General features: G+C 32.8%; 1 protein-coding gene across 1 annotated transcript in view; it reads right to left on the bottom strand.

Annotated features, from left to right (window-relative positions):
• The window catches only part of LOC118191851 (synaptic vesicle glycoprotein 2B-like), a 132,792-nt gene that overhangs the window by 6,069 nt on the left and 105,348 nt on the right, over positions 1 to 21,375 (bottom strand). The window contains exons 8-10 of the mRNA XM_035362705.2: positions 8,856 to 8,954; positions 7,121 to 7,209; positions 5,319 to 5,680 (exon numbers count right to left, since the gene is read on the bottom strand). Coding sequence (XP_035218596.1) covers positions 5,319 to 5,680; positions 7,121 to 7,209; positions 8,856 to 8,954 — 550 coding nt within the window. The remainder of the gene's footprint in view (positions 1 to 5,318; positions 5,681 to 7,120; positions 7,210 to 8,855; positions 8,955 to 21,375) is intronic.

Here is a 21,375-nt window from a genome sequence, read left to right on the forward strand (position 1 = left end):
CATTAATATCATTTGATTTATTTGTTAAAAGCTAAACAAATTCATACAGTCGAAGGTAATGCATGTTTTTCAAAATTGTTTATCAGTAGAACTAGATTTTACTTATAATAAATATTTTAAAAGTCGTTTCTGTGAAGTATATCTAGAAGAAGTTGTAACGATAAAATAATACGGCAGGCTATAAGTCCTTAAATATGTTAATAATAGCCTATCAATCCACATTTCGCATCAAATGCATTTTCAACAGAGGAGCTCTTCATACTATTGCAATACCATTCTCATAATTTTGAGATTATGATTAATATTCCGATTTTGCCGTTAATATGTAGATTAGTTATCTTTAAGAATTCAGCCTTAGGTGGAATTTCGCTCTACAGGAAAGCCCCTTTACATTTCAAGGGATTTAATATGCGTCCATATTTTCCTTTCAGTATAATATTTTTATGAAATCGAGATCAATCTAATTTTATGTAATTTTAAATTCCAAAACTCAACGAATTTCTCTTCCTTTATTCAGTTAGTATTCAATAAATTATATTTGTATGTCTATAAAATAACATAACCGTATATAATGCGTTTCTAAATCAAATAGCAACTTCAAAAAATATCCAAATATTAATTTAAATATTACAACAATATTATTCACTCTGTTTATAATATATAGAAAATGTTACTTAGAATTTATCTGTGATGTTACAGAACTAAATTTAATCTCAAAATTTTAAGATATTATTCTCGTTCTCTGGCAATTGTAAAAGGCTGCTTAAATTTTAGCGTTTGCAGAAATATGACTGCAAATAAAAGTGTCTATTTTTACCTGTCTACCAAGAAATGTACGGTCGGAGCCATAAAATTAAAGTTTGTTACTTTTTTTTTTAATTTTAGTCTTTTACTTGATGAAAAAATCAGAACATTTTTAATTAAACCAAAATAAAGTTTCCTTGTGCTTTGAACTCTGTTGTATATGGGTTCACGAAAGGTGGAGTGGCTTAAACAGTCGAGCGCATGTATGCTTGGAATCCCAATAGAATGGGCTGGTTTTAAGGTTATCTTCATGGTCTTCCCAAAATGCAAGGGGAATGTGAGCGAATTCCTTTTGAAAGTCCTTCATACAGGCATCTTTCCTTCGTATTCGATAAAAACAGTTATTGTAGTTAACTACAGGCGAAGAACCTGCCATTTACTTATTATGCAAATAATTGCGTAAATGGGATTGAAAACTCTCGTGGAAAGAACTTGAAGTGCTTTTCACATTAATAAGATGAAAATGTGCTTCTGCCCTTGAGGCAATGAGTTCCGTAGTGCGATATATTCTTTAATTTGAAAACATATATATTTTTATGAATACATAAATATATATATGTAAAATTAAAAAAAATAGGACGGCTTTGCTCTCCGCGAACCAGCAACCTTTAATTAACTTTCTGCAATTCAGAATCTTCTCCCTAGACCAGTACTTTCCAGAACATTCGAGTTTATTACGTAACTGCTTCTATAAATAGAGAACTCGCGCCATTTTGCGTCAGAAGCTTCCCTCTCCCTATGTTGTTTAAACCTACGCTGCTGCTCCCACCTTCCTTTCCTCTATGACGCAGTAAAATTTAAAGTAATCTTATTTAGTAACGAATGTTGATCTGCTTCTGAAATTGAAATAAAGATATGGAATAGTAAAAAGTGAAATCCTGTGTCTTCTTTAGATACCGCCTTAACACTCTGCTACAGGAAGTGCCTGGACTTTGATGCCAAGCCTCGTCATTCATGTGCCACGACTGCCGTATCATCACATATATTAATATAAACATAAACGTATATTAATATAAACATAAACGTAAGTACTTCATAAACATAAATATGTATTAAAACCACATATATTTATGTTTATATATTTGCGGTTAATTAAATAAATTAGTTAGTAATTAATCACAAAGCAAATCAGGGCTATAAGTCGAATAGGAAAGATGCCTTAATGGAAGGTATTTTTCAGGGAAACTGACTATATTAAGGTTAGAGGGTTCGAGAAAACCATATAAATTCTGTGCAGCCACCTTGTTTTCCAGTATTTGGATCCGGATCGAAATATCAGCATTCAGTGATCTTATAAACTCGCTTCTGGTTAGCTGCAGATAAATGAGAAGGAAAGACGGATTTTATCAACTAGTAAAGGATAAATTATATATTTATAAAAAAGGTAAGTATTTTACCTTCAGAATCTTTCTTTAATAGTTGAAAGAACTTATTTTGTCGGCAAATGAATTATTCTTTCGGCAAGTGAATTATTCTTGAAGCTGAATTCCTTCTAATGCAACAGTTTTGATAAACTTATGCTTTAGTAATTAAGCTAAAAGCTATTTCTTCGCAATTTATTGCGTTAATATAAAATTCTCCTTGCCTTAAAAGTTCTTGAAGTAGAACAATCCACATCAAACTTTTCTCTCGATGCACAGTTGAAATAAACCTATTCTGAAGTCGCGAGTTGCCTGATTTTTGAAGTTTATGATATTTATTTGCATCTCAGTAAAATGTCTGTTACAATGGTAAGTTACATTCATTTCTTTTCCTTTTCCATTAGTGTGATAAAAAAATGTGAATTAATGAAAATGTAGATTTAAAGTACATAAAATTTTAAGGACTTTGTAACTTATTTTATGTTAATTAACCAGTTATTATGAGTTTGATCTCTACTATAATTTCTTCCTTCAATATTCCTGACCAGAGTGCAAAAATGTTTTGTGAGTATTTAAGCTGAGGGTTTTGAATCTGAGTGAGAGTGAGCTTCTAGCACTCGCATCTACTGTTAGTTTTGCCAATTCTATCTAAAAGTGATGTTTTGGGTTTGGCATGGTCTTGATAGCCGATACTTTAAACTTATCCTCCGGTAGAATAATTGAGCCAGCTTATGGCTTACCTTATTAAATGTGTAGTTATACGTTATAGCGTTAAATTGAATTGTGTGTTATCGCTTAATTTAATTTAGCCACGACTAGTGGTTTTTGTTTGTAGCATAAGTTATGCCCTTCTATTCTTATTAGACTAAAACACAAGGCTTTCTTCTGTATTTGTGAATATTTAAGACTTAGTGATAACTCGCTAATCTGTTTAATTAGGGTCTGCAGGACAAAACTTAGCTTCCAGATCAATAGCAGTCTTACAATTTTTATTATAATTTTTCAGAATGAAAAAGAGTTTAGATGAATTCTACTTAATTCAAACTAGAGTAAGTAAGTTATAAAAAGTATTTAAAGGGTTCGAAGGAAACAATCTTTTCTGAGCAAATGTTTCGTAATTAAGACACAATAACACGCCGAACAAATACTAATTCAGAAGTCAAACAACAAAAATCAGCGTTATTTTTCAAATTTTTACAGGAATAGTTTCGATGGTTTTACTGGACCACCATCGAAACTAGTCCTGTGAAAATTTGAAAAATAACGCTGATTTTTGTTTTTGGACTTCTGAATTAGCAAATGTTTCATATTTGTGATTACTGAAATGCTCTCAACTATCTGATGTCACTGAAAACTGAGCAAATTTAAGAGAAAAGAGAAACACGTCAAAGTAGAACATAAAAATTAGGCAAAGGAACTTCCCTGTTTTTGGAGTAGATTTTAGTCAGTAGTCTATCGATTTCGAAAGCAAACACGTACAAATCCCTCTTCATCAGAAGTAAAAAAAAATCTGCTTGGAATGTTTGGACGATTTTGTTTTTCCTGATGAAGAGGGGGACTTTACCTGTTTGCCCTCTAAATCGATAGAATCTTGAATAAACCCTATGACAAAAACAAGGTTAATGTTTTATGTGATGCCGAATTTTATGCTGAGCAAATTTTTCGTATGTTTTGATTATTATAATGCTGACAAAAATTTAATTCTTTGAGGGTTTCCAAGGTCTTAGAGGACCCTATATCATCACATCTTTCTTCATGTCCCTATTTCCTTTTGTAAAATCAAGGAAGCAAGGAGCATGACTTTTGAGGACCCGAAAAGCCCTATCTTTAGGACCTCAGATTGTCTTAATCAGATCTTGCACACATCACTGCGTCTTGTTAATGAAGACTCGTAACTCTTCCCCGTCGCCTTTTAAGAGGTAAGGATTATCGCAATCTTCCGTAAGTGCTGTCACGGTGTAAGTGGTTAAAGCATAAAAATTGCAAAGGACGATCCAGGCAATCTTACTGAGGATTCAGTTCATGTTTTATGTTTCCTGCTTCGAAAAACTTAATAGACTGTACAAGTTTTCAGCAATCATTTTAAAACATTTTAAAACTGCTCAAAGTGTAGTCAAAATAAGCAAAAGTGTAGGTCAAATGATCGAATTTCTTACGCTAATGATTCTCGCTTAAGTAAAAGACTAAAATCCACTACTTAATGTTATGCTCACACAAACAAGCATTATTATCTCATTCAAAATTATCCTGAAATATGAAAATCAAAATGTTAAAACCTGTAAATCATTTTAGAGTCCTTTTTTTTAACAAAATGAAGTACAAGATAGCCATAATTATTGAGCACATTTCAGTGATGAATAGTAAATGATTTAAAGAACTTATCCAATTGTTTTAGTATAAGATAGCCGTAATTATTGAGCACATTTCAATGATGAATATTAAATGATTTAAAGAACTTATCTAATTGTTTTATGCGTCAGATTATGTGTATTGCAGAATAAAGATTATGTGTATTGGGAATAAGCTGGGTAGGAATTCAGCCTAGATAATACTCCTGTATGTTTTTGTAGAAATTCGTAAATGACCATGTTTACGTAACAAAATTATGTAATACTGTTGAAATTTAGCAACGATTTACGGAATTCCTTAGAACAATAACGTCTGTAATGTTGACAAGCACCTGAAAATTTACTGGATTCAATATTTACTGAAATGTGGTACATGTCGCAGAAAAAAACTATAAGGAAATATTTTGCAGTTTTATATATATAGAAAACAAACTGTTGTATTGCTGCATAGTTTAATGTACTGTAGAGACATTAGGTATATGTTTGGAAGCAGGAGAAAAGAAAAATTTGCAACGCCTTCGCCGGGAATCGAACTGCGGACCTCTGGAAATACGCGCTCAGCGTGCAGACCACCATGCGAAGAAGGTGAGAGAAATACCTAATATACACCCCCTTTTAAAGGGCGACTGGGCTTTTAGGGGACTCGACCGCCAAATCCTGGCTGTGGAGATTCATCATAAATAATAATAAATAAAATAAACTTAATATTATTTAATGCGTAGACATAAAAGCTGCAGAATTATTTAAATCTAAGGAACAGCTCCTGTAATGTGTAATAAAATAAACATCAATGAAAATGTTTTACCTTTAGTGTTGAAAAAGTATGCTGATTTAAATGAACAGGTTTGAAACTTGTATCTGTAGAGATCTGTGTCAAGAAACTCAGTTTGATAAAAATCGCAGTTTTTAAAATATGTCTTGCTTGATCGGATGTTACTGAAAGTGCAGTTTGTGAAAGAACAGTCTTGGAAAGTGCAGTGGCTAATAAGCATTTGGTAAAACCTAACATTCACAAAAGAATAATTCGTAATATGGGTATTTTCAATAGTTGTATTAATATTCTCATCTTGAACTACAGAATTGGCCTGCTTCACTGTTTTGGATTTAAAGTCGACTTCCTCCAGTTTTCTTGTGTACTCATGAAGAGAGATTGTTATTCCATAAAACCTAGATAGGAAAGTTGACAGGCATTATTAAGTGTTATAAATTTACAAGAAATTACAAATAGTAATATTGTAAAAGATTTTACTGACAAACTGGGTAAATTTTACATAAAAAATGAGATTACGAAACGAATCTTGAAATTATGAAACAAAGCTTTTCATAATGTACGTTTGTCTGTTATCACTGTCACCTGAATATAGGATACATAAGAAATAATTACAGAAAGTTAGCCGTTGTAACAAATAATGCGATAATGTAGAGTGTATGCTAAGTAACCTATTTTTTATGATTTGGAACTATAAAATCACTTTTCTTTTCATTAACTGCCACCAGTATGCAAATGAGTTGAAGGTATTTAAGGCAGAGTTCTTGAAAGATTTGGTTATAGAGCTTTTGCAGCTACACTAGCAGCAGTACTTTTCTTTCGTCCACCTTTGCTGCATTAGGTAACCGCGTGGAATTTGAGACAGCACTTGGTTATATAATTTGTGCTGTAGTCTCCTGCTATGAATCACTTTAATTTTGAAATCAACTTTCTGTTATCTAAAACCTGTAAGTGGAGTTTTAATTTCTACGCACAAGTCGTGTAATTGTTAAGCTCGAGCTTTTAAGAAAAAGGTTGTTTAAAACCTTCTCAGGACTCTATTGTAATTTCATAGACAGATAGATAACTTGCTTGCCAACCTTGTTTGAGGAACGTTTAGATAATTTATTAGAAAGTAACACTAAAGCAGATGAAATTTTCCACTTTGCATGAATTTTTCACTTTTCAGCGTTAGAAATAATGATCAAAGTTTTCGATTCATTCTAAATTTCTGTTAACGTGATGGAGTGTCTGCTGTTCGTTAATGTCTACTGTTCATTTTTTATTATGTATGCGGTTTATTTTTATAATGAAATAAAGTGGGTTATCGGAACCTGGTCCTACAACCCAGATGATCCCTGAACGGCTTAAAATGTGCTGGAAGATAACTCTGCACCATTTGATTTGGTCAACTGGGTACCAGGTTTCTTCTCTGTTATCTTAAAGCAAAGAAGAATAATCAATTTTCCCCGTGCATGCTCGTATATTTAATAATAGTTACTTCATATAGTTGATTATAGTCATATAGTTAAGAACATTAGGCTAACAGTTTGAAGATACATGTTTCAAACACCGAATTTTTTTCATGTTTCCTGCTTCGAAAAGCTTTAATAGTCTCTAGAAAAGCATTTGCGTATTTTGTGTACAACTGGTCCTTTGCAGGCATTCTCAGTGTATAAAAAAATTGAAGCATTCAAAATAACCCATGTATGTTTGATTTTAATTCAAATGATTTTTACCAGACGATAAATGAAAAATGAGTTGTACAAATAATTAATGATCATGTATTATTTTAAATATTGATTATTTCATGTAAATATAAATTTAAAATGAATAAAGTAGAGCAGACTTATACGTACCCGAATGATGCTGTCATCCATGCAGCCAATAGGAAAAGAGTCATAAATGTGTGCGGTGGAGAAAATACTTGACTAACATTGTCCCAGCACTGCGTAAAAATATAACATTATTAATATTTTCTTTCAGTTAAACGAAATGCTCAAAAGAACAGGAAAACGACACTAAAAGCAATTAAACTGGAAATATTATAATAATGCCAATACGCCTTAACGGAGAAAGCAAGTATTAGATTATTTGTCCGCTACTCTGATCGGTATATACGCTCTTGGCTGCTGTACCCTTGGGTTCAGGTTCGATTCCTGGAGAAGTCTTGAATGTTCGTTTAAATGTGCAGGTTCTGTGCGGCATGAGGCACTCACTACATTGGCAAGCAGAAAAGAGATGGAAGAACGTTCGGATACTTCCCCCGGGGGGGATTTCGTCACCAAAACTTGTGGCGCACCTTTCTTCCTGTGGTGCACCTAGGGGAACAATCTTGGTGATGAAACGGCTAAATGACATTTGTCATTCCGGACGAATGCATCACATTGCAAGTGTCTAGCTATTTGAAACAAATATATTTATGTTATTAGCTAAATCATCAAAAATTATGTATTCTAAATATTTTTAAGATTATGTAGGAAATCTTATTATAAGAGCTTGTATTTGTTTCAAAGATTTCCTTCTCGAAATTAATTTATCTTTCTATTTTTTTGAAAGCTTTACTACCTTAGGTTCGTTATGTCTACAGAGATTTCTTTCTAAGCATCGGAGAACGTGTTTTATTACATTTTGTTCTTTTTGGCAACAGTACACCCACTGCTTGCTTCATTACCATGACACTGCACCCCCGTAGGCAATAAATAAGTTTTGATAATTACATATTCAGAAAACTTGTAGATTTCTGACACTTCATTTCACTCTCCAGCAGCATTTTCCTTATAGATTTCTCATATAAAGAGAAAATTGCATTTGATGGCATCTGAAATTTAATGCTTTAAAATTTATTATCGATAGATTTTAAAATCATTTTATTCGATGAATTAAGAAGAAACCTTAGCCAATATATTGGTTTTAAACATGTTAGTTAGACATTTCCTTTCCAAATTCTTCAGTATTCGTGTAGTCAATTAGTTTGCTGTACTTTATTTTAAATAACTGAATTATTCTTGCATCCAAAGACTGATGTTCACATGTATGATTTGGTGGGAGAAAACACATTGTTCAAATTTGGAAAATCATACTTTGTTTAAGAAAGACACTAGTCGATGGAAAGGATTATTCGAAAATTCATGAAAAAATTATTTAAAAATCTTTAATTAATTGGTTTATTTTCAACGAAAAAAATGTTTAAAAAAATAGAAAATGTGTAAATATTTTACAGCTCAATTAGGATAAAATATTCGTTAAGGCGGTATCATTCTCTTAATATTTTTCAGAAAATGAAAAGTATTCATTAAAAATGAAAAATTTGTTAAATGACTGAATAAAAATTCATTAAATAGGGAAATGGACTGACATTCAAAACAATAATAATATGGTTAATGTTTAAACATACATAAATAGAGGTCTTCGCTGAAAACGATTACATCTATACATGTACAAAGAAGAACACGAAATAATTTTTAAATAACATTTTAATAATTATGCTTGCCATTTTAATTAAAATATATTTTTTAGCAAATGTCGTAAGTTTTTAATAAATATCTAAAGTTCCACATAAAACAAATGTAAATACATTAATTTGAAATTTACCTGTTCAAGAGAGCGAAGTATTTCTCTTAAAATTCCTCTGTTGGATGGAATAGATATGTGGACGGTAGGCCGTTTACCTGGTACTTCAATCTCGGTCAGCTAAAGCAAAATAAGAAATGCAAAAACAGAAAAATAAAATATATGCAATATGATAATTAAGCCTTTGAAATAACATTTAGGAATTTCTTATGTAATAATTAATAAGCAATTGGAAAATTATTTCTCATATTATATTTTCTTTAATATTTCAATAACTCATGAACTCAAGTTCAGTTTGTATTTAATTTCAATAAGAGATTCAGTGAATTCCAGCGGAAAAGGCATGTTCCTTCTTTCTGCAGCAGCTAAGAGTATTCTGAATGATTAAAGTAGCAGAATTAATTTACGATTCTGAAGAAATAATTCTGAATAATTAAAGTAGCAGTATTATTTACGCATCTGAAGAAATATGCTTAAAAGCGGTGTGCCCCTCGTTAATCTTTTATACCAATACGTAATTAAATCAATAAGTCAGAAAACGAAAATATCTCTTTAGCTTAATGTCCTTTGTTTGCTGTTAGAGAACTTCAGAATGCACTCCTATGTTATTAGAAACTCTCAAAAGAGACTGCACTCTTATGGAAGTAGAATAATAAAAAACCTAAATTATAAATATTACCCTTAATTACCCTTCCCCCCCAGTGGCCGAATGAGCAAGATTGTTCGTTGAACACTAGCATTTCAACCTGGCTCTGAATACCGGCAAACTCGCTGACTGTAGGAACCTTTCTATGCTTTCCTTAAGATATAAGTTGCATACAACCAGTTTTCCTCAGAAAGTCCTCCACGAAGGCATCCTTCTCCTTAAGCAGACACCCCTAATTTATTTTGTCATAATTCGATAATCTAATCCTATCCGTTCATGATCATAAACTATGAAAAGTTATATATCAATTCAGTACTAATATGATTTAATTCAGTAATGTTATGGTTCGCCCACCAGCGGCCGAGCGCTGGTGAAGTCGTTGAACACTGCTAGTTCGATATGGTTTTGTTTTTCGTCGGATGAACTAGGCATTTTCGTGGCTATCCCCATATATAACGCGGATACCAGCCAGTTCCCCTTAGAAATTTCTCCCAAAAGCATCCCTCCCCTTAGGCAGCATTGCTCTTGTGTGCTTTGCCATAATCAAATAAATCAAATCAGTAATGTTATGATAATATTATGATTTGTTATCTGCTCAGTAAAGTTATACAGTTTATGATATTTTATGATCAGCTGTATGGAATTAAGTACTGTTAGAAAGTATCTTAAGTTATCTAAAGTTAAGCACAGTAAACATACTAATTTGCCTTCAAATATTGCATGAATTCAGACTCATTAACTGAGTGCAGATAAGTGGCATAAAATATACATGTTTTTATATACACACAACATTTTAAGTTTGAACTAGCTAAGGATCAATACCAATGATAACACGTATCGGCAAATAAGATTATTCATCACCATTTATTTTGTGAAGCGTATTTTTCTCCATAGCAACAATAGAATATGCATCAATTATCGTTGTTTCCGGAAATGCGAAACAAGCATTATTTCTTACTTATACCTTTAAGCTACGGGTTTTTCTGGCTGAATTTTATTTATTTTACTGAAAGTTTAAATAAACGTTAAATAACGTTTACATAAACATCACCTAACAAAAACTTGATTCTCAAACTTATGCTTTCAACTTAATGTCTTTCATAAATGTCCATCTTTATAGTGTGTTCAAATGTTATAAATTTTCACACACTATGAAGTTAAATATTTATGAACTATCAGTATATATATATATATGTATGTATGTATGTGTGTGTGTGTGTGTGTATTTCATGTTTTATAATATATGTCAATATATATATATATGTTTTGAATTTCTTTCATGTCTTTGCAGATTTGGTTTTAATTTTCTTTCTTTATGTCTCTCTCTATATATAATAAGAATATTAAGGGAGAGACAGACTGATGAACGGACAGACAGATAAACAGACATATAGTTAGGTAGATAGGTATGCATATACTTAATGACAAAAATATTAGAATATCGATAATTGCAAACGTAATCTAACAACGTCATAGCACACGAACTGTACTCAAACCAAACGTAAACTGAGAATAAAAGAAAATCTGGACTTTTTAAAAGCCTACTACAATGAATGAAACAAATCTTAACAAATTTGGTCGAATACATATCGTAAACACTAGCTAGATTGATCATCTGTAGTGTTTGTTCACAAAGCAGTTGTTTGAAAGGTCTACGGAGGGTATACCGTTGACAGATGTATCAGCGATAGCCCAAGCATTAATTCAGGATGGGAGTTACAGATCATCCAAAGGCAACTATGGGGCGAACATACACAGGCTTAGTACTGGATACAGCACTAAGAGTTTCGATATCTGCTATTTATAACTTCAGTGGGAGTTATTAAAGGAAAGTATTGCACTTACTGTTTCCCGGAAAAAACAGCGTAGTAATTTAAATAATTGAGGAAACATTAGAATGAAGATGAATTGAAAGATTACTAACATGTGAAAATTAGGAAGATTTTGTTTTACATGAGAATAATTAATTACTCTTTAATTTATTTATAAACTATTTTGATAATTTGTAAGGTATTTATGTTAATTAACCAGTTGTTTAATGTTACGAATCTTTATTGTCACTTCTGCCTTTCCGTTTTTCTACCAGAATGCAAATTTATCTCACGTGTATTTAAGCCAGGATTTCAGGTTATTTTAGTCAGAGCGCTTTCCACCTATTGAAGGCCGCGTTACTAGTTGAAATTCTAGGATAGGATCTCTGTCTACGACGTTTGATTATTGTTGGATTGCTTTATTGTTGGAAATTGTACTGTCACGCCAGTGTAAGCTAAGGGCCAACTTTGCGCGTTTAAATATTTCTGCTTAGCCTTTGGCTGGTAAAATTTAGATTTAGTTTTAATTAGACACTCTACTTCTGAGTTTACGTCATAAATTCTGGCTGGTTTGTAAGCACCAGGAATGCCTTCTATTCAGCTTATTCGAGTCCTTAATAAAAGGGTCTTTTGCACCTTTAGTACGTTTCTGTTTAGTTACTTAGACATAGTGATAAGTCGCTTAGGTCTACTTAAGAGTCTTGACTTAGTCTATGTTACCGAAACAAATGAGACACTACGAACTGATAATTGGCTTTGTTTACGTGTAATGTGAATACGAGCCATTTTTCCTTAGGAAGTCCCTCACTAAGGCACCACACTTCTTAACTTTCATGTGCTTTGTCACAGTCAATTAAACACACGTTCTGTCCGATAAGAGTAGAGAAAAAAAGCATAAAGCTGAAAAAACTATTGAGTAGCTTCGGAGAAGCGCAAAAATCTAAGCCTAAAAGAGCCTAAAAGAGAACCATTAGATCTTCCAATTTTCCTAGTTGTGCTAACCATACAGCACAAAGACACGCAGGAGAGAAATGCCTTAATTCCTTAAAAAGTAACTAAAATATTCTAATATACTTTTTGATTTGCTATTTGCGTATTAACCTGTGCCATACCTTTATTTATTTATTTATTTTTTGCATTATATTGTGTACTAAATTTTTGTTCTGCATTTATTCTCTGAGCTTTTGAACAATTCCATAAGAAGGCATTCCTTTAGGAAGATAGCGGTCTTATGCGTTGGGGTAATCGATTAAAAAGAATTTCTTGGAGGTTAATTTCTATTATTCTTCTCTGTGAAAATAAACTTATTTACTTATGCTGGTCTGAAAATATAGGAAAAGGACAGATTATTATTACTTTCCTACAATGGAACACGCGATTGAATAAAAAGTAACGAACCGATAAACTACTTATAACTTTATAAGAAGAGCATTAATTTTATCGGGAGGAAAAAAGGAGAAATTCTGTGAACGCTCTCAGAGAAAGTCATAAAATATCACGGCCCAGAATTGACGCGAACAATTCAGAAAAATTTCTTGATTACTCTTAGAGCATTTTCAAAAAACGTACTAAGTAGTACTATAAATTAACGTACTAAGCATGTACTAAGTAGTACTATAAATACATTAGATCCGTGATTATCCGACTATTCAATTATCAGAAGATTATTATTTATAGAGATATTTGTAAAGATTCCAAGAACAGTTTGGGTATTAGACATGGATGTAATGACAGAAATTCACAGAAAATCTACTAATCGCTCTTTTCTTAAAGCTAGATAATTTAGTTTAGGAATCTCATAATTATCTTTCCTGTTTTCGGCTATTATATCCTGTTTCCATATTTATTATTCAAAGCTTATTTATTTTATTTAGTCTTCTCCAGGCTTTAAAGGAAGACGGAAAAAAATTTTTTTGATTGTATTATTATTAATTAGGGCATTTAAAACAGGGAAAGTGTTATAAGTTAAAAAGCTTTTTAATTTAGTTCTGGCTCCGAATTATTGGTGCTAAATTAAAGACATTTATCAATTGCTTAAGCAATATGATATAATAAATTAATTAACTGCGAAGTATAATGCGGAAACATTTAATTTATTGATATTTACGATGGATGTTAAAGATTTCTCTGCCCATTTTGTTCAAACATCTAATTCAATATTCGAAGTAATATAGTTAAATGTCTTTAGTTACCATATTATTGAAATAAATGAGATAATGTTTGAGAAGAAATAGGTTACTTGAAATACTATTAATATTTAAATATGACATTCTTATTATCCGAACAATATTATCCGAATCCGTTCTAGGCCTACTCAGTTCAGATGATCGAGATTTTATTGTAAGCGGCAAGAAATTAATAAACATTATGCTACATGAACTAATAGTTTTCTTCATAGAACTTATCAAATTAGGGCAAAGTATTAACGCTGTAACTCAGGTCCAAATTTTCATTTACCATATTTAGTAGACGCTTCATTAGGTGCAACCTCCCTTCCCACCGAAAATTCATGCGCATCAAATGTGTGTGTGTGATTATGGCAAAGCCTCGAGGGCTATCTGCCTAAGAGGAGGGATGCCTTCGTGGAGGACTTTCTAAGGGAAACTGGCTCGTATACACGTTACACATGGGGAAAACCACGAAAACGCCCATGCAGACAGCCCGTTCGCGGGATTCGAACCTCGGACCGAACTACCAGTGTTCAGCGACTTTACCGCTCGGCCGCTGGTGGGCCCATGCGCATCAAAAAAAGATGCCATAATTTAGCGATAATACAATACCGAAACAATTTTATGTACGTCGTTCTGTTACCAGGATGTTATCGGTTGAGACCTGTTTTTATTTATTCATTTAATTAAATGATGGCTATCTGCCTAAGGGCTATCTGCATTCGTTGAACACTTTCTAACGGAAACTGGTTCGTGCACACGTTATACATAGGGAAAGGCCATGAAAACGGCCATGCAGTCAGCTTGTTTTGCCGGGATTTGAAGCCCGGACCGCAATGTTCAGCGACTTTATATCTCGACCGCTGGTGGGATGACTGAGACTTTTCGAAGAATTGGAATAATTGGATGGATATTGTCTCGAGATTTTGATGTGATTCAAAAGTCTGAGACTAGTTTAAAGTATTACGAGAAGAAGCAGTGAAATCAGAAATTGTTCAGGCAACTTTCTCTCTTTTTTCTTTTTCTTTTTTTTTTTCTTTTTTTTTTTTTTTTTTTTTTTTTTTGTAAATGTAACTTAATCTATACCATAACAAGTGAAAAAATTCTATTGGCAATTAAGAGTGAATTAAAAGTTACGGGATTCAAGGTCCAAAGTTATAGTTTCCATTTTGGTGCAATCTGTTTCAGGTTTAGAGATTCTGGTTTCGGTTTTATGATAATTGTCTCCCATGAATTCTGATAAAATAATAATACATTACATTATACACTAATTTAACAAATAATAAATATATTAAAAATATTTAAATATTAATATATATCAAAAGCGTGTAATGAAAATCAGAAGATAGTAGGAGAAATATGTGAAGCTGCAAATTTATTTGATAACCGCGGAAAAATTTCGTATTCGCGGGATTTCAGAAAATGTCCTAAAATTCGCGATAACCTTCGAGTAAATTCGCTCCATAATATACCAACGCCATATGTATTCTTTGATGAAATAATTCAAGAAGGTTTGCATCACTTTATTTGAAGCTTTATTATTGGGAACTGAATTATCTGTTTTCGTTGTGTATTTGTTTCGTTGTGTACTATTAAGATGAAAATGCGAGTGACTTTTGCTGTGTATAATAATAAGCCAACATGAGGAATAATAAGCCAACATAAGGAATAATAAGCCAACATGAGGAAAAAATAAGTAGTGCAAAGACAAAGTATGCCGGGAGGGCGATATAGTCAATTAACGTTTAGAGAAGAAGAAACAGTACATAAACGGTAAAAAATTAGGTAATCTACAGTTTTGTAATCGAGAAGGCGTAGCTTTTCCTAAGAATTTGCAAATACATCAGATTTAGGATCTCAAGAGCATCGAGTACGACTGTGGGAGAAATTCCCTTCAGTGCAACAAAACGAAAGAACTACTATTTACAGGACACTGTTTTTTATGGCCTACATAAATGAGCCGTTTGGTTCTCAAGTACAGCATGTCCATTTTTCAAGATTTAGGAAACTCAAAGGTTTTGTGCTTTTTCATTGTAAGTAGTGGTTCAGTTCTTGCTGCCTTTCTCAATTTATTTTTTATTCTAAGCTGACACAACGCGTTCATTAGTCTCAGATAGCCTACTATTGGCCGAATATTGGTATTAGACCCAAAAGCTGAAACCTGATCTTAACCACTTGGGAACAAAGGTATTCATATCTCGAAATACAGTAATCTTCTTAAGCAGCCCTGTGATGAGGATACATTTGCTTGAGGCTAGAAAACACCGTTTTTGGACAGTTTAAAAAGTGTTCTTAAATCAATAGGAAAGTGCTCTTAAAGCGATTTTTCTCTGAGCTGTGAATGAAAGAGATGGAATTTTTACCCGTTGTTCTCTTTACAAAAGACATTTTTACAGTGTTCTGGTCTGAAAGGTAGCTTTATTCTTACCTAACGTGGATTTTCATTTTGCCTGGGGACATTAATGGAACAATTAAAGTTTACCTAAGAACGAAACGTAATTCATAATAGTCGAACAAGTTGTGGAGCCACCGCAGAATTTTGTAATTGATTAATCCGTTATTAATCGATAATAACATAACAGAATTCACAAAAGAGTAAACAATTTCTGTTACAAAATCAAAATTATTTATATATGTATATTTTATATACATATTATTATATGTATATATATTATATATATTGTTTCAAAAGAATAAATTGAGTTTAATTTAAAAAAATTAAATTTAAATACATATTTAATTAAATATTCTTTGCGCCATTGCTACAAGGAATGAAATTTAAATTTAAACAAATTTAAATTCTAAACAAATACGTATAAAAGAAAAAAGTAGAAAAGCAAATTTAAATTCTAAAAAAAGGAAAAAAGCCAAAATAATTAAAAATAATTTAAAAATATGCAAACATGTAAAAGATTTAATTCTCGAACTAATCTACAATATCATTTAAATTCAGAAGCATAAGCAAATCAAGTGTAAAATCTATCCATGAAAATAAATCTACTAATTTAATAAATTAAAATTAAATTAAACAATTTTTTTTAAAAAATGCATATGTGAATGTTTCTGTAGACAAGGATTTCTAAAATACATTGGTTTCTAGATTTTTTTAATATTTTATAAAAAATTAATTTTTAAAAAATTTAATTTTTTAAGAAAAAGTTCAATTCTTGACTTTACTTGCTTGTTTCTCAAAAGACTTAATTAGTATTTTCCTTTTTGAACTTTAATTCTTAAATGTTAATACTTAAATGTTAATTTCTAAGGGTACCACTTTATTGGAATTACTTTTGGTTTTGACTTTTACCCTTGCCTGCATGAATGACGAAACACGAATTGAATGATTGGAGAGTTAGGTTTGGAGGCAACTTCCCCTTGATAAGTCTGTCTCCTGCCTACTCTACGATCATTCACATATGCATTTTTTAAAAAAATTGTTTAATTTAATTTTAATTTATTAAATTAGTAGATTTATTTTATTTTCATGGATAGATTTTACACTTGATTTGCTTATGCTTCTGAATTTAAATGATATTGTAGATTAGTTCGAGAATTAAATCTTTTACATGTTTGCATATTTTTAAATTATTTTAAATTATTTTGGCTTTTTTCCATTTTTTAGAATTTAAATTTGCTTTTCTACTTTTTTACTTTTATACGTATTTGTTTAGAATTTAAATTTGTTTAAATATTATTATATATATATTATATATGTCTCAAATTTAAGAAAACAGTATAAATTATAGATAATTAAATTTAATTATATTTTCATCTCAGACAAATTAGCAGTGAAGTTATCAGGGTCAATGTTCCTTCTTACCTTCTTCGGGAACATACAAGGACCTGACTCGGAACAGAGAGCTTACTAAAGCTATGTTCACTAATTGTGGTAAGTAGACAGGATACAGACGAAGGGTATACAAAACCCTTTATTTTTCTCTATATACAATAACTTCCGTACTTCGGAATACACTGACCCGCTACTTGGGGTCTAACGTAAAAGTATAAAAATAAAACTAAACTCTAATTTAACTTTAGAATAATAAACGTGGAAGATTGGCCTTATATTAACAGGAAGCGTATGTAGTACAGAGAACTGTGAACACTACAATACGTTTAAATTTATCAAGAGGATTAAAACCTCTGGCCTGGAAGGCAACAAGCAACTGCGTAACTTCTAAGGTAAGCGGTCTGCTTCGAACTCACTGCTTCCTCTCTCTCGCTTGGCAAAAAGCCACAACTTAAACACTTGGCGTTCGCCAGAGAAACTTTGCATAAAAACCTTAACGCTTATAATTCTGGCCGGAAGTAGAAAATAAGAAGTGATAGTAAAGATTTAAAATAAAATAAACGTTAGTAAAACTTAAGATCCTTACATACTTCCCGCCAGACTTAATTAGTTTGAAACTGAGGTCTAAAACGACCTTGTTGAAAACTTTTAGCTCTAGAATCTAACGCGAGGCCAATCTTTTACAAATATTTTTTCGCTAGAAACTAGAAATTTAAAAGAAAGAAATTTGTTTTTACACAAGCAGCTCCCAGGATACACAATTTTTTTTTTCATCTGTACTGCATCTAAACAGGAGCTCTTATTCAAATCTGGTTCCTTCCAGAGATCTGGAAGGAAAACTAGTTTAATGAAATGTTACACAATGAAATGGCAAGCAACATGTATAATTATATTTCACTTAACATTCTTATTTCATTCATGACTATTTTAATTATCTCTCCCCGTGCTCTCTGACATGTGTTGTAAAAGAACACCAAACACGAATGTGTTTCTGTCTACGTGTTCCACACTTCCTCCTACAATCAAAACACTAACGTGTTAAAATTCAACATAACAAGACCTCTTAACACACCCTAATTTCAACTCTAAACCCTGAGGTACTATTCTAAAAGTGGCTAACTCTAAAGTGTAGCGTCAGAGAGCCTAACTACATCATTCAACTTTTAACACATATTCGCCATGCTTTAGTCTTTTTACAGTCACACGAATAAAAAAAAATTTTAACATTCACTTTTACCATATCACGGTATTTCTTAACATTTAAAATAACAGTTCACATTGTATATAAGAACATATCAACATGCCGTTAATTTTACACATTTGAAAACATACATTAGTAGTACATTGTTAACTTCTATTCTTTTCAAAGCAAGTGCCAATTCTTTCTACATTGAAATAATACATTTCAAAAAGTCTTTCAGACTAAAACTTCTTTCTTGCTAGAATGTTTTAAATAAAATTTATACAATAACTTTTTACAATATTTAAGTCTTTACACAACGCTATTATACATCAACTTTAGTTTTACGCGCGAGTAATTGAAAAACATAATACCAAAATCGGTACAACTCATTTCTCGCCATTTTGGCGATAAAGGTAGACCTCGCATGAGGTAAAACTTCTTGAAATCTGCCACTTGCAGAAAGAATGAAAGATTAACTTAAGTTTGCAAAGTAACATAAAATTTTACTTATCTTTGTGATATTCGGACATCCTTTTCTGGGCCCAGTCTTTAAAGGTATTGCAGATAGTAGTTTGATTTATCCTCCTTCTTGTACGGGCTCGCCCTTCAGTGCCTTCCTCTGGAAGCTTCCTTTTTTCACCAGTTCGGTCACCCTTGAATACCTTCTTTTTCTCCTCTGCTTGTGGTCTTGGCCGTTTGATGGCAGCTGGTCTTGGCGGAACCGGGAAACTTCTGTCGTGTTTCTGCTTGGACCTCGTTGCTGGCCGTTCAAATTTTCCTTGTAACTTTTCCTCCGCCGCTGATGGCCCTTCCGCAGTTCGGCGACATTTGCTGCTGAGAGTCCTGTCGGATGAGTAGATCTTCCGTTTTAGAGCCGGGTTATAGTTGCCGTCATTTCTCCTGGTTCTCTTCACACACGTCGTCCTTCTCCCTTCTTCATTTTGGGGGTGTTCGTGAACTCTCTTTTCTGGACGGTGGAACGGCTTCTTTTTCTTGCTCCCTTCAATTTTTCCGCGAGGAAATTTTCTTTTCACTTGTTCCTGCCTCTTAATGGCTTGCCCTTGTACTTGTCGTTTTTCCACCTCTGGAGCTTGTGCCTGCGGTGTCTGCCATGCCGGATCCTGCCAAAGATCTGAAAATATTTGCATTTTATTACGATCGAAGTAGGGCTTGATTTGATCAATGTTTGCGGAACAGGTTTCACCATTTCTGGCTTTTAACACTACTACAGCGTGAGTTATTTTTTCTATAACATATGGTCCTTCAAATCGTGGAAAAAATTTGACAGTTTTATCTTCTGGTGCTGAAGAAAGTGAATGCTTAATTTTTAAAACTTCATCCCCTACTTTATAAGTTACTCCCCGTCGTTTCAAATCATAATAGAGCTTCTGTTTTCTTTGTGCTACTTCCGTATTCTTCTTTGCTTCCTTAATTAGTTTTTCTATATCACCCATTTTAAATTCTGGGGCTCTTTGTTGCACATAAAATAATTTATCTAACGGTGTTATAATCTTTCTGCCTAGAAATAAGTCAGCAGGAGTTTTGCCCGTTGTATCATGTTTTGCGGTCCTAAGGGCGAAAGCAAATTCATTGACATAGTTATCCCAGCTTTTATGAAAATTTTTAACATAACTAAGGATAATTTTCACTATATTTCTATTGACCCGTTCCGCTATATTTGATTGCGGCCGATACGGGACCATTTTTAAATGACGTATGCCCAGTTTTTGGCACATGTCTTCAAATATATTACTTACAAATTGAGGACCATTATCCGATATAACTTTTAGGGGCGCCCCGTATTTTAAAATATACTCGTACTTATTTAAAATAGAATCCGTAACTAATTTCGCGGAGGCTCGTTTTAAGGGAACAATTTCGGTCCATTTACTAAAATGATCAACCATAACAAGGAGATAGCGACTTTTACTTAACTGACTTTTTGGGAAAGGGCCCAATAAATCGATGCCAATTATTTCATTTGGAAATTCGGATTTAATACTATATTTAGAAACCCGGCCGGGCGGAAATTAATATAATTAATGGCTTGACATGTTGGGCAGGACTGGACATACGCCCTTGTTAACTTTTGCAGTTCGGGAAAGTAGACTGCCTCGCGTAAGCGTTGGATAGTTTTTCGAATACCAGCATGAGAAGCTAAAGGGCTGTCATGGAGCTCCTGCAGGATATTTAATCTAAGACTAGCTGGGATAACAGGTCGAAATTCGTTGTTGGAATTCGTAGTTTTTGTATAAAATAATAGACCATCTATTAGTTCGTAATGGGCCGCCCTATTTCTTATCGCCACAATATCTTGGTGGCTAAAATTTTCAGGATCCTTCAAATACTCATAAATGCTTCCAAACTCAGGATCCTTACCCAGTTCGGTTATTACAGTTTCTCGGGAATTTATTGTACATGCTGTAAGCATTGCCACCTTTATGGTATTAACTTGTTCGTCTATTTTAATTCTTGATGGGGCATCTGCTACGATATTTTCCTTTCCGGGGGTATGCTTGATTACCAGATTATATTCTTGCAGCTTGAGTGCCCATCTTATTAACCTTGGGGATAAATTTTTCCCTGAGTACAATCTAGTTACCGCCGCATGATCAGAGTACACTGTTATCGGCGCCTTTCCAAAATAGACTCGGAACTTTTGCACTGCTAACAGAACTGCAAGTGCCTCTCTCTCGGTCGCGGAATAGTTTCTTTCTGTTTGATTTAAAGTTCGGCTAAAAAATGCCACGGGATGCTGATTTTGCGAAAGTACCGCTCCTACCGCATAATCCGAAGCATCCGCTGAAATTTCTAAATTCTCATCCTTTTCAGGAAATTTCAACACAGGGGCTTGCGTTAATGCTTGTTTTAATTTTTCGAAAGCACTATTGGCTTCGGCCGTCCACGAGAATCTTGCCTTTTTCCTTTTTAATTTTAACAATGGTT

This window comes from Stegodyphus dumicola, chromosome X2 (genome assembly GCF_044657685.1).
Source record: "Stegodyphus dumicola isolate Sdum_Otavi_A_Nest chromosome X2, ASM4465768v1".
NCBI classification, from domain to species: domain Eukaryota; kingdom Metazoa; phylum Arthropoda; class Arachnida; order Araneae; family Eresidae; genus Stegodyphus; species Stegodyphus dumicola.